Raw genomic sequence first — 14282 nt, forward strand, 5'->3', positions numbered from 1 at the left:
GGACCGGGGACCGGCAACAGGATTGCAACCCTCGGTGTTGCTCCCGCGCCTCGCTCAGCCAGTGAGCGGGAACCGGTCTGTATGTGGGATCCGAACCCTCGGGCGGGAGCGCCACCGCGCTTCCCAAGCGGCGCACTTATCCAGTGCGCCACCGGGCCGGCCCCTTTTTTCTGTTTCTTAAACACACCAAACTTATTCCTGCCATAGGACCTTTCTAGTAATTGTTCCTTCTGCCTAAAAATATTCTCCCATTAAATCTTTGCATGACGGGTGTTCTTCATTCACGTCTCATTCAGAGTGTCCTTCCCTAACAGACCTATCAGGCTGCTATAGCATGTGTCAGGTACTTGATGGTTTGTGTTTACTCATTTGTTTTTTATCTTCCTTTCCTACTAAAATACAAGCTCCAAGAGATCAGAGACCTTGTTAGTTTTTTCTCTGTTCTATCTCTTGCTTCTAATAAGTAGTTGATGTATGAGTAAAAGATGTTAAAATGGATGGTGAGACTAAGAGATCCTAGGTCTGAGATGGGAAATTATTCCTTAACAAGGTGCTTCAAATCTTGAAAAACAGAAACTGAGGAAACCCATATTTATTTATATAGTAACTTTTGTTACCGTGTGTTTTCTTTTAAATTTCTATGAAAGTAATATATTGACATCATAAAAATAAAATAGTACAGAGGGTTTATAATGCAAAGGAGTAGTCCTCTAATCCTGTCTCTGCTTCCTAAAGGAAACTAATTTTAACTCATTTTGGTTTTAGTTCTGGTAATTATCTTTCTAAATCTGAAGAACATATATATAATGCTGTTTCTTTGTCAATTTAAGACAGTATTTATTAACTCACCAGTAAGGAAGATCAAGATTTAATTAGCTTGGATTTTTTTGTCTTCTTTACATCTTCTTGGCATTTTTGCTAGTTAACATTGTATGTCTTCAAATCTTTAAATAATGTGTGTACTTAAAACTTGTATTTCTTGTTCCCTCAACTTAAAGCATTATCTTTTGACTTCCCACTTGGCTAAGCACCCAAACCTTTCCTTTCTCCTTCCTCCCTACCTTCCACTGTTTGAGGTCAGTCTGCTGTACCTCTAATTTTACATTGTAAAGGTTGCTAATATTTATAGTCTCTTCTGTGACCATATTTAAGTCTTTGTGATTTGACTCTAGGTTGGTTCTAAAAATTGAAACAAAAAATAGCATTGACTTAAAATGACTTCAGTCTGTCTCCTTTCCCCCTTTGTCCTTCTCTGGGTTTGAATCTCTAAATCTGGGTGAGATGTGTAAATCTACAGGGTAACAAAGGCATAGAGTAAGAGCAGTGTCAATCAGGGGAACCCATGCAGAGCTAGAAGTCTTCCGGGAGTTTGGTTCTGTGGGGACCTGGTAGCATCTTTCAGGCAGCAAGTGGTATCTGAGCTGTGCTATGAGGGATGAGAACAATTTAGATTTGTGGAAGGACCGGAGTTAGAAAAAACATGTGGGAAAGTATAGGGATTACCGAGGGTACAGTAGCCAGTTTGGTCAGCAATCACATGAAGCGGGGTAGTGCCTAAAGAAGCTGGAAAGCTGGTTGGGTCAGAATTGTGGAGCAAAATGGATAAGGAGCAGGTTGTTAATCCTTGGATAATTTTACTTTTGACTTTAGCTTCCCAGAATGTTTACTGAGGTAGTCCCTCTGAGGTGGAGTGGTTCAAAGGGTCTCTGGGAAGCGCAACTAAAAGGAAGAATGAGGAGTGAGAGCTGCTGAAAAGAATTTAAAGATGGTAGAACCAGGGTGATATAGTTTGAATGTTTGTTCCTTCCAAAGCTCGTGTTGAAGCTTAACCAACTATATAGTATTTGAAAGGTGGGGCCTTTAAAGGTAACTGGCTTATGAGGGTTATGCCCTCATGAATGGAATAATCCATTCCTGATTAATAGATCAATGGGTTAATGGGTTAATGGGTTATCACAGGATAAGACTGGTGGCTTTATAAGGAAAGGAAGAGAGCATGTTAGTATGCTCTTGCTCTCCTGCCATATGATGCCCCGTGCCATTTTGGAACTCCATAGAGAGTCCCCTCCAGGAAGAAGGCCCTCACCAGATGCACTCCCTCAATCTTGGACTTCCCAGCCTCTAGAACTGTAAGAAATAAATTTCTTTTCTCTATAAATTACCCAGTTTTAGGTATCCTGTTATAAGCAACAAAAAACTGTCTAATACACAGAGCTTCATGATCATTGTAGGATAGAAACTTAGAGCTTCCGGAAATAAAGAAGGAAAGGAGACCTCAAGCCTTAACTATATACAGCTGACTGAGAATCTTTTAGAAGACCCAACAGATTACTCTCAGAATTCAAAAAAGGCCCAGGGATGAGGGATAACAGGTTTTTCCTTAGCTACTATGCTAGGTTGACTACTATCCCCCCCAACATTCAGAACCTGTGAACGTACCTTTTATGGAAACAGGGCCTTTGTAGATATAATCAACGTAAAATAAGGTCATATGGCATGGGCTCTAAGTCCAGTGATTGGCGTTTTTATAAGGAGAAGGAGATTTGGACATATAGTGACACAGACACACACAGAAAGAAGATGGCTGTGTGAAGACAGAGGCAGAGTTAAGTGATGCAGTTATAAGCCAAGGGATGCCAAGAATAGCTCGCAATCACCAGAAGCTAAGAAGAGGCAAGGAAGGATTCTTCCCAAGACCTTTTAGAGGGCAGCTTGGCCTTGCTGACACCCTTGATTTCAGATTTCTAGCCCCCAGAATTGTGAGAGGATAAATTCTTGTTTGTTTTAAGTCGCCAAATTTGTAATTTATTACAGCAGCTCTAGGAAACCAATACCCTGTCAAATAGTCGTTATTTCATTTAACATCTTTTAAACTTAACATCAATTTACAATGCATCTACCTCTGTTTAGTCAATGTGAAAAGATGGAACTGGTCCCTGGCCCCTTGGAGCTTGTAATTAAACTAGTTAATGACTCTTGCTTCTTCTGAGTCTATAAAATATGAAGGCTCTAATAGCCCCTGAGTGTTACCTGTCCATATTACCCCACACTCATAATGACTGAATCTTCAAAAGTAGTTTTCCAATATTTGCTTATAATCTTGCAGAATGGGGAACTCAATTCTCCCTAGACAGTCCCCTCTACCTTTATAGGGTTTGACTGTTAAAAAGTTCTTCAGCATGCTGAAATAAAATCTGGGTCCTGATAACATTTACCTATTGATCCTGGTTTTCCTCTTTGAGGTATCAGAGAGCAAGTTTGATCTCTTTTTCCTAGGAGAGTTTATCACTTATTTGAAAACAATGGCCATTACATCTTTTGATGAACCTTCAGTTCTAGATAGTACTTCTTTCACTGGGAGGCCCTTTTTGATGAGAAAACCCTCTGTGTCCTTAATAACAAAATAATAGTTGTAGCTGGCATTTATAAGCATCCTGCTAAGTGTGTGGCGTAAATTATCTAATTTGATCCGTGCGGAGACTACTACCAACCCTCATTTGATAGACGAGGAAACTGATGGTTAGACAGGATAAGGAATGTGCACAAAGTTGTGCAGCTAGATAAATGTTGGAGCAAGGAATTCTATCAGGTTAGACCCTGTGTTCTGATCCAGCACACTGCACTCCATTGCCAGAGAGCCTGGGATTATCTTGGGAGTACCTTTACCTTGCCATGAGTCTGCTCTTGTCTCTTTGGATGCAGGAAGGATCATCAGAGTGTTCCACCTGTGCAGTACAGGGAACTGCGAGCCTTGCTTGAAGCCATGCTGAACCGATGTGCGGAGTTTTCCCAGACCCCTCTGAGCAGGAGGCCCCTGGTCAGTGTACTGCAGCCTGCTTCTTCTGGAGATCACACTGTAATGTGTTTTTAGAAAGATAATTAGTTCATTGCCTTACCTTTCTATGCCACTTTATAGTTTTTTCATGCACATACACCTATAATGGGATGTTATTTTTTCTCTAACTGCAGAACTGTGAGGCTTAAGGATTACTATCCCATTTTTATAGATGAGGAAACTGAAATCACAGGAGTTAATAATTTTTCTTTAGGGTCCAAAGCTAACAAGTACCTGAGCCTGGGTAGTAAATCCCAGGGTGTTTGTACCCAAGCCTATTGCATACTTTGTCTCTTTATGTCATTCAAGCAGGTATGGTGAATATGCTCACAAAATTATTTAGGGCTAGATTCCTTGACTCTTAGAGAGAATCTGACCAATATGTAATGTGTTGTAATTGTTGGCTTTTAATGGTCCATGAACTTAAGATATCAGGAAAGATACTGTCAGTGTGAATGTTTTGATTATGAAAGATTATGTCTTTGAGGGTTAACTTTGGAAACTAAGCTCGTCACACCTGATGGGGTGGGAATTTTCTTGTGTTTTGGAGCAACTAATATGGACATTACAGCCAGTTGGGCTAATACTCATCAGCCCATGACAGCTTTCTGCGTGTAATAGACCAAGAGCCAGCCCTATGGTTCACAAGGAGACTGGTGGTTAAGGTTTCTTCCTCTACCATTTTTTAAAGGAGCTATTAGATTTGCAAGGATATAGCCAAGATCCCTTGGAAAGTTAGGTATATGTATTGTCAGACTACAGTGTGAGAGGAAGGGCTCTGTAGTCATTCAAGCATAGACTGAAACCCAGAGTAGGAGGGTACTTGTTCGATAGGTTTCTCTCTCTCCTTCCCACCTCAGGGCCATGCCTCCAGTAGAGATTCAGAGAAGGCCATTCTTCGAAGGGGAAAGTTCCTCCTGAGCACTTTGGAAGGATTTAGAAATGCCTGCAGGTAAGGGGCCCTCTTTGTCTGAGCTAATAGTATGGAGGGGTAGAAGGAAGGGATTTAGACAAAGGATGAAGTTCTAGAAGCAACACTTGATTTCTGATGATCTGCTGCATAGCAAAGAGGACTTTGGTTGGGGCAGGATTTGGGGGTGTGTGGTGGTTTGCAGACAGGTAGGGGTAGGAGGTTTCTAAAGATTCCCTTCTGGTGAAATCTTTGCTACTATGCCGTGAGGTTGTGTCTCACCTTTGTTCCTCCCCCTAACTAGCCTAGCACTGTAAATATTCACTGGACGCTCGAAGAATTAATTCAGTTTATATTACACAGTTACGACTCTTTGTTGTAACTGTGTGCCAGGCCTGGTACTAGACAGTGGGGGTAGAAAGAGAAGTCAGAATGGCTCCTGCCCACAAGGAGCTCACAGTTTCTTGTGGAATAGATAGTTTTTTGTATAGATGTGGAATTCGCTAGGTTGTCAAGAATACAGGGAAGGTATTCCAGGTAGAGAGAGCAGTGTATGTAAAGGCAAAGAGATATGAAGCAGCAAATAGCATGGTGTGTTCAGGGAAGTACACGTAGTGAGGTGGAAGAGTCATGTATGGTGTGTGTGGGGGTGCAGGTGGGCAGAAAGCTGGAGAGATAGACAAGGACTACGTCCTCTCCTCATTGAGGTATCTTGAATTTTCTCCAGATCTGATGATGGGGGTACTTTCCCCAGTTCCTGAGTTCAGGCATCCCACTATGAGGGTGCTTCTAACCTTTATGTTGCATAGGCAGTAGTGGACATACTCATACATTGATTTCTCAGGTTGGCTGTGGAATTCCAGAGTGAGCCTTCAGCCCAGGAGAATCCATTTACAGCTCCCAGTGCCGAGAAGGAAGACACCTTGGAGGCTTTCTCAGAATTTCTTCTCAGTGCCAGTGACTGTCTGTGTATCCCCATGGTGATGGTGGGTTCTCCTGAGCCATGGGCAGCAGGAAGCTTGGGGAAGAGAAGAATGTGAGGGCCAGCCAGGCTGAGAGGTGTAAGGTGGCAGCTCCTCAACTGAACCTTCTCAGGGCCTCAGCCATGTTATTCTTACAGCCACCTTTCCTTTGGTTTGAAAAAATAAAGTGTAGTGTTTTGTTATAAAGCTAATAGATGCCCCTTAAGAAAAAGTAGAAAGCAGTAACCATAAAATAATAAATAAGTAATGTTTATGGAGTGATAAGTGCCTTATCTTCATTACTTAATTTAGTCCTCCCAGTGACCCTGGGAGATGGTTGGTGTAATTTTCCCTGATTTATAGATGAGGTTGTCATATTGCTGTGTTTATAAAGCAGGCACATGATGGTTCTGAGAATGAACCTGTGACGGCAGGTTCCCTAGCTTTTCTTGTGTCTTTCTGCTTCATAATGAGCAGTGATGAATGTCAGTGATCCAAGCTTCAATAAGTAACACGTGTGTGTGTTCTGTAAAATGACAGATGGCCACTCTGAAGAGAGACCTGGTCCTGAAGAGCTTTATTCTGAGCGGACTTGAGATTGAGATAGTAGGAGGAGCAGGGCCCAGAGCTGTTGACTGTCTGGGTAACCATGGGTTAGTCCTCTCCTGCTTGAGGTTTGGGCATTCTGTGAGCCTGAAGAGTCCCTGTTAGTTGCAGAAGGGCACCTCCTAAACACCTACTGGGAACAGTAGGTGGCAGCAGGGAGGGAGATTTCCTCTGGCTCTGCAGGAGAGAGTGTCATTTCCTTGAAAAAGTCATTGAGCAGGCACCAGGGTCTGCAGGCAAGTAGCAGTCAGGAGCCCTGGGTTGCAACCCTGACTCACATGCACCAACAATAAGACTTGGGCAACTCACATCAATTACCTCATCTACTCTGGCTTCCTCTTAGATTTATGAAGTGTTAGAGCAAATCGAAAAGTAGATCATAGAATTATTATATTATTCCTGCTTCCAACTTTTCTATATTTTATAGTTTAATGAGCATATGTTACTTTTATAATTTAAAAAAAACACTTTGGTTTAAAAACCAAAGGAAAGGTTTCAACAAGAATGAGGCCACACCTATTTACAGATAGGGAGCTGAGAGCCAGAGAGAGGAGGAGGTGATGGCCCAGGGGCACATGGCAACTTTGTTCAGAGCTTGAATTAGATCTCAGGTTTCTTAACTCTTAATCCAGAGCCCTGTCTACTACATCAGGCTGCCTCATGACACTCAAATGAAATAATAAATGTGAAGGCAGTTTGCAAACTAAATTACAATTACTTTTACTGTAGTAATAGAAACATGAGTGTTAGTCTGCATTATGGTTTAGAAAGCACTTTTTACACATCAGACCTCATTTGTTTCTGGGAGATATGTCTTCTTATTCCTGTTTTGGGATTCTCTTTTGGGAGGCCCAGAGAGGTAAAGTACTTTGCACAGCCTTTTAAGTGGCATATCTAAGCCTTAAATGTAGGTTTGTGACTTCAGCTTCCCTAGTTTTTCTTGTGCCCTTCAAATGTAATGGGTTAGTCTGCTGTTGCTAGGTTTGGTGCCGGTTTTTGCTGATGCATTTTCTTCTTTAGAGGTTCAGTCCTGGTGGACAGTGTTCTCCCTCTTGGTTCTTTGCAGAGGCACTTGGAGCAGGCCACCCACCCAGCCTTGATGGAAGTTTTCCTCTCGATTCTATACAACCTCTTTGTCATCGTACCCCACATGAAGGAGAAGTTCTCCAAGAAACTCGGTAGGCAGCAGGCAAGTGTGGGAGTTGGGAGGCATGCACCTTAGGTAGCTGAGTATATGCTGTGAAATGGATGTTAAGTAGTTGTTCAGAATCTGTATCCATTTCTGCCTAGTGTTGAGTGGAAGGAAATATCATACAGCAATCAAAAGTCATTAAAGGCAGTTCTCAAATTTATTGATACTTCCCTGAGAGGGTCCTAGAGGGTCCAGGTCAGAGCCCACAACACACCCCCTTTCCCATTCCTGTCATACACCATATCCCTCAGACCCAACAACATATTTAGCATCTCTGACTCCTGAGCACTGAATGCCAGAAGTACCCCTCAGTCATTATGACAGCTGAAAAACGTCTCCACATATTTCCAAGTACCTTATACGGGAGTGGTAGCACTCTGTGTGACAGCTACTGTCTAACTATACACTGAAGTTCCTTCCTAAAATTGAGCCCAAGCGGCTCTGGACTCCTTTGGCCTTTTCTAGGTCTTCTTGGATCTTTTTATTTTCTTCACTTACTAGTCACTTTTTCTCTCTCAAATGTAAACCTTCTGTTTCCACTTCTCTGGTTGTCACCCTGTAAATACCTCAGTCTACAGAAGAAGCCAAGGAATTAGAGTCAAAGTCTCCTTTATCTTCCTTAGAAATTGATAGTGATTGTGAGAATGGAAAGAGAGAATAGCCAAAAACAGAAGAGGGAGGAAGGAAAAAGGCAGTAATAATTAATAACTAATAACTAACATTTATTATGTTCTTACTGTGTGTGAGACACTGTTTTAAGTGCTCTACATGTATTGATTCATTTAGTCCTCACAATTTAGGAATTGTGTATTATGATTATCCTCATTCTACTCATGAACAAACTGAACCTCAGAGAGGTTGAGTAACTTGCCCAAGGGCACACTATAAACGGTGTGCCCACGATTCAAACCTAGGGAATTTGGCTCTCAAGCCTGCTTTTTAAATCTCTATGCTATGCTTGCCTCTTATCATTATCATTAATGTCTTTTCTTTTGTTCTTGTCACACGGCATGCAGTAGAATGTTTTGTGCAACAAGGCTACCATGTGGAGATAGCCAGCGCTCAGTTGTGCAGGGCCTTGTTGACTATGTGAGGAATTTGGCCTTATCCTAGGAGCTTTGTTGAGTCTTAAAGAAGGGGAGTGACACACTCAGATTTCTGTTTTAGAACGATCTTTCTTAGAGCAGTGTGGGATATGAGTTAGAGGGAGGCAAGACTGGAGGCAAGTAGTTCAGACTCTTGCATTAACTCAGGTTGGTGGTTGGAACTAAGGTGGTGTTGGGGTGATAGAACAGTTGGATGTAGGGCGTGAGGGAGAGGGAATTGTTCAGAGTAATGCCTTGGATTCTGGCTGTCATCTAGGTGGATGGTGGTGTTTTTTTTTTTTTTGTCCTTTTTGAGACCGACCGCACCGTGCTCAGCCAGTGAGTGCTGTGAGCGCACTGGTCATCCCTATATAGGATCCGAACCCGGGGCGGGAGCGCTGCTGCGCTCCCAGTGCTACACTCTCCCGAGTGCGCCACGGGCTCGGCCCTGGATGGTGGTGTTTTTTTTTTTTTTGTCCTTTTTGAGACCGACCGCACCGTGCTCAGCGATTGAGTGCTGTGAGCGCACTGGTCATCCCTATATAGGATCCGAACCCGGGGCGGGAGCGCTGCTGCGCTCCCAGTGCTACACTCTCCCGAGTGCGCCACGGGCTCGGCCCTGGATGGTGGTGTTTTTATTGAGAGAATGCTCACTGGAGGAAGATTTGGGGAGACAGTAGAAGATGTAATCAGTTTGGGTCAGGGTGAGTGTTAGATGCCTGTGAGATGTCCCAGTGAAGATGTTAGGTGTGTAATTGACTGTGTCTGAAAGCAGGGGAGAGGCATGGTCTTCAGATATAGGTATGGAGGTCTTCAGCATACAGCATTTCATTCATTGAACAAGTATTTATTGGGTACCTGCTACATGCAAGACAATGTCCTAAGGCTAAGGATATAGCAGTGAGCAAAACAAACTTCTGTCCTTGTGGGGCTGACCCCCTAGTGGGGAACAAATGAGATTCTTTAAGGGTAAGTATGTACGATGAGATGATGAAAGGGGCCAAGACAAAATCAAGAGCAACATTTTTAAAGAATTTTTTACTTTTTATTTTAAAACTTATTTATTGAATCAAAATTGATTATACGTATTTTTGGGGTTGAACATTGAGATATGTTGATCAAATCAATATTACTAGCTTATATATTGTTACAAATAATAGTTATTCTTTATGCCCCTTGTCTGTCCCCACCCACTCTACTTCCCCCCTCCCCTCTCTGATAACCCTAGATTTCTTCTCTCCTTCTGAAAGAACAATGGTTATTCTGTTAACCTGTTGCCTAGATGATCTGTCCAATGCTGAGAGGTGTGATCAGGTCCCCCAATATTATCGTAGAGCAGATGCTTCTTCTGACACTCTGAAATGGGCTTTGTGGAGAGACACCTCTTCTTTTCTTTATCTCTGCTGGTGACTGGCCTTGTGTGAATGCACTCCAGTGGTTGAAGGGCCGTCTGTGTGGTGATTGTGGTGTCTAGCTGCTTTTGTGGCAGCCATGGTTATTGTGGTGGCTGTGGTGGGCCACCCATGTGGAGGTGATGTTTTTGGCATGCTCTGTGGCACTGGTGGTGTGCCTGGTTGTGGGGTGTGTCTGGTCCCCTTCTCCATGCCTCTGGTCACCAGGTGGGCCCCAAGCCACTGGTGGGGTGTGCCTGGTTGTGGGAGGGCAGTCCATTCCGCAGCTCCATGCTTCAGGTCACTGGGCAGTCCCTGAGGCACTGGCACGGTGTGCCTGGTTGTGGGAGGGGGATCTGGTCCCCTTCTCTATGCCTTGAGTCCCCGGGCAGGTCCTGATGCCCTGGTGCACTGTGACTGGTTGTGGGAGGGTGGTCTGGTCCCCTTTTCCATATCCTGGGTCCCCGGGCCGGCTCTGAGGTGCTGATGTGGTGTGCCTGGTTGTGGGAGGGGGGCCTGGTCTTCTCTATGCCTTGGGTCACTGGGCAGACCCCGAGGTGCTGGTGCAGTTTGCCTGGATGTGGGAGTGGGGTCTGGTCCCTGGCTCCAAGCTTCCGGTTCCCAGGCAGGCCCCCAGGTGCTGGTGGTATGCCTGGTCCAGAACTAGTTTTTTGTCCTTTGCTTACTTCTATCATGGGGGAGCTTCCTGTGGGAACCAGTACTTGAGCTGTGTGGTTAAGTTAAATTGCCGCTTTGCTTCTGTTTCCCTAGGGAAGGCTTTTTGTGCAGCTCAGGGTTTAATGGTTGATCTTACAGGTACTTCTGGCTCTCCAGAAACCCAGTGGATCTGTGTTGTGTAGAAACTCTGATCTGGGTCTGAGTTTTTTCATCAAAATGCACCCTTTGCAATTCTGCATTCCTGACCAGTCTCCTCTGAGTGGTCCTGCACTGATTTGGGGGCGGATCAGCTGTCCTTGCTGTGTCCCAGTGTTCTCCTGGTGGGCCCATCTCCCAAACTGCCTGTGCTCCAAACACTTCCCATGGGATGGGCCCTGCGCTGGTTCCTTACAATGACTCACTGGCCTCTGAATGGCTCCCTTTTTTCAGTTCTTCTGGCTCCTTGCTCCTGTGTGGGTCCATGGAAACCCTATTAGTGGTCTTGCTGTCCTGGAGGCCACCAAGGTCCTCTTCTCCCCTGCAGCCTCCAAGTAACCCCATCTGAAGGGCACAGCTGTGGCTTCTGCTGGTTCCTGCTCCATGTGTTCATCAGCTCCAGCCTGAAAGCAGCCATGGCCCGAAACACTCAGAGCAGTTTTTTCTTTCTGTCATCATGGTTTCTCCCACCTTCATGAACTGCATAGGTCTCTCCTCCTCTTCCCCTGAGCTCCAGCGGCCCCAGCTTGGCTGATGTTACATTTTTATAGTTATAAATAAATTGGTTGATTTGTGGGAGAGAGTGAAGCCGGGAACCATCTATTCCACCATCTTGACTGGAACAAGAGCAACATTTAATAGTCAGGAGGAGGGGGAAACTCCAAAAGGCACTGGTAAAGAGTAGTGAGTAGTTAGAGGGTAGGAAGAAAACCAGAAGAATATGACACTAAGGAAGCCAAGAGAAGAGAGTTTTGTGGATTAGGAATGTCAGATACATCCCAGAGGTCAAGAAGGGTGAAGATCAAAAAATGTCCTTTGGACTTGGCATCACAGAGGCTGTTGGCCACCTTGGCCAGAGCAGGTTCTGTGAAGTGGTTGCAGTGGATGTGAGACTGCAGTGGGTTGAAGGAAGAGTGAGAGGTGAGGCAGTAGAGCCAAGATAGACAACTCTTGGTAAGTTTAGTGTGAGGGGAAAGTGAGAAATGGGGGTATGACTGGAGGAGAACATGGAGTTAGTTTCTGTGAAGTGGTTGCAGTGGATGTGAGACTGCAGTGGGTTGAAGGAAGAGTGAGAGGTGAGGCAGTAGAGCCAAGATAGACAACTCTTGATAAGTTTAGTGTGAGGGGAAAGTGAGAAATGGGGGTATGACTGGAGGAGAACATGGAGTTAGGAAGAGTTGTTCTACTCCCTAAGATTGGAAACACCTATTCCCAGTAGCTGCTGATAGGAAGGAGCAGAGGAGAGACTTGTTATTAGCCCATATAGGTTGGAATTCTTGCCCCATTCTTTACTTGTTTATTGACATGGGCAAATTAATTTTCTTATCCCCAATGCCCTCAGCTAGAATATGGTGATAATAATGAGAATTTGGTGAGAAAATGTATATAGATTTCCTGAATGACTGTACCCCTCAGCCACTGTAACAACTGACATATACTTCGTTCCTTCTTTCCATCATTCTTCTTGCCTGCCTTACTTCAGGATCCAAAAGGACCCAGTCTTGGGGTCCTGGATGGGATGCAGGAGTGTAGATATCTGGGGGCAGTGAAGGGCAGGGGGCAGCAGATGTATAGAAAGGCTGTGAGATCTACAGGGAGATCTGTGCATCATGAAGACAGAGAGGACAGGATTAGAAGCCAAACCTGGAAGAGGGGGAAAGGAATCAGGCCGGGAGGAGGACAACAGAAATCTGTAGTAGGAGGGTGGAGAAACTCTGGATCCCCAAGACACTGGGCGAAGAGGACCCCTTCCAGAAAGCAAGCTGGGTGCCCCCTCCCTGGGGGAGTCATGGGTTAAATTGTTGCCTCAGAGAGTTACTGTTAATTCCCTGCCAGGTGCTTTAGCTCCAGCATAAAACACAGATTATCTTCAACTCGAGCTAGTGAAGTGGGAGCTCCTGATGTCTTCCTTGTCTAGGATACTTCTTTTACAGGGGCCCAGGGCAGGCAGGACAGAGGTCACTATTGATAGAGAGACTTAGTGGGGAGACTGGGAGGAGGTAGGCAGCGCAGAGGCCTGGGCTAGGGTCATCAACTAGCACAGAAGCTGTTATTGGACCCCTTGTCTGAGAACCAATCCCTTCCCCACAAGCAATTCAAAGGTGGGGATAAAGCAGTGACTACTCCTGTTCTTCTTGAATATGAAATTGGATTATTTTCTACAAAACTGGGAGAAGGGGTAGAAGGAGCAGATGTGCACTTCCTAGGTCCTTGTCAAATATACCAGACTGTAGTGACAGATAATTCAGAAAGGAAGAAGATGAACATTTACTCAGCACTTACTTTGGGCCAAGAACTTGTTAGGTATTCTACATGCATTGACCTTATGTAGCTTTACAGCAGCCTGCAAGGTACAGATATCAAACCTGAGTCTTAGGGAAGTTAAATAACTTTCCAGAGTCACACTACTAGATAGTGGTGGAGCACATTTTGAACCAGGTCTGTGTGATTCTGAAACCAGTGCTCTTTGATACTACTTGGACTTGGGAATCTCTGTAACAAGTCTGCTTTAAACTGCTCTCTGCTTTCTTCCCACTTCTCCTAAGCTGCCTCATCCTTCATACAACTGACCCTGGAGCTGAAGGCCAGGTTCTGCAGTGGCCTGAGGTATGTGTAGTCTCAGGCAAAAGGGGCCAGTGTTTTTCTTGACAAGTGGAAATTTCTGGCTGGTGTGTTTTAATCATAGCACCATGGTGGGGTTGACACAGAGTCAGCATTGCTTAGCAACTGGTGGGATGAGCTGGACATGTTTCTGTAGGTTGTATTTAATCTGGTATGGGAATGCTCTCATTCCAGGTGATACTTGGATAGCTACTTGTCACATCAAAATTGGAAGGGTTCTAGGGCTGGCCCGTGGCTCACTTGGGAGAGCCTTAACACCAAGCCAGGGGTTAAGATCCCCTTATTGGTCATCTTTAAAAAAAAAAAAAAACAATGAATCTCAGAGATTCATTTGTCTAACCCCTCACTTTACAAGTGGGGAAACAGGCCCTTGGAGGTGAAGGGATGCAATGTCTGTCAAGTTCTAGTTGCTGCCAGCAATTCTAAAGGAGAAACTTTCTTGTTCAAAGTAGAGAGGTTGCCACTTCAGTCTCTGTCTTGTTACATTTCTAGAACAGCCTTCCGCACCTTCCCATTTGTGATTTGCCACCTGCCTCTGTATTTACTAGGAAGATTCATTTGTTATGCCCACAGCCTACAAGGCAACTACAGTGCAGTGTGTAGCTCTCTTTCCATATCTTTGAGTTGAACACTCAACATTCAGGATAGAATATGGGCATCTGGAGTCAAAGTCAAAATTTTAGAAGTTTGTAGTACTCCTTGACTACCTATTTTGGGTTCAACAGTTTCCTCTTTTTCTAGTACTCCCCCAGCCCGTTCCTGGCCCAGAAGTACTGTTTTTTTTTTTTTTTTTTTTTTTTTTTTTT

At 44.4% G+C, this 14282-nt stretch overlaps 1 protein-coding gene across 1 annotated transcript in view; it reads left to right on the forward strand.

Moving 5' to 3' along the window:
• The window catches only part of MEI1 (meiosis inhibitor 1), a 98465-nt gene that overhangs the window by 39797 nt on the left and 44386 nt on the right, over positions 1 to 14282 (forward strand). The window contains exons 13-17 of the mRNA XM_008574472.1: positions 3703 to 3817; positions 4696 to 4787; positions 5590 to 5731; positions 7380 to 7491; positions 13401 to 13461. Coding sequence (XP_008572694.1) covers positions 3703 to 3817; positions 4696 to 4787; positions 5590 to 5731; positions 7380 to 7491; positions 13401 to 13461 — 522 coding nt within the window. The remainder of the gene's footprint in view (positions 1 to 3702; positions 3818 to 4695; positions 4788 to 5589; positions 5732 to 7379; positions 7492 to 13400; positions 13462 to 14282) is intronic.

The sequence above is a fragment of the Galeopterus variegatus genome, unplaced genomic scaffold (assembly GCF_000696425.1).
Source record: "Galeopterus variegatus unplaced genomic scaffold, G_variegatus-3.0.2 Scaffold55, whole genome shotgun sequence".
NCBI classification, from domain to species: domain Eukaryota; kingdom Metazoa; phylum Chordata; class Mammalia; order Dermoptera; family Cynocephalidae; genus Galeopterus; species Galeopterus variegatus.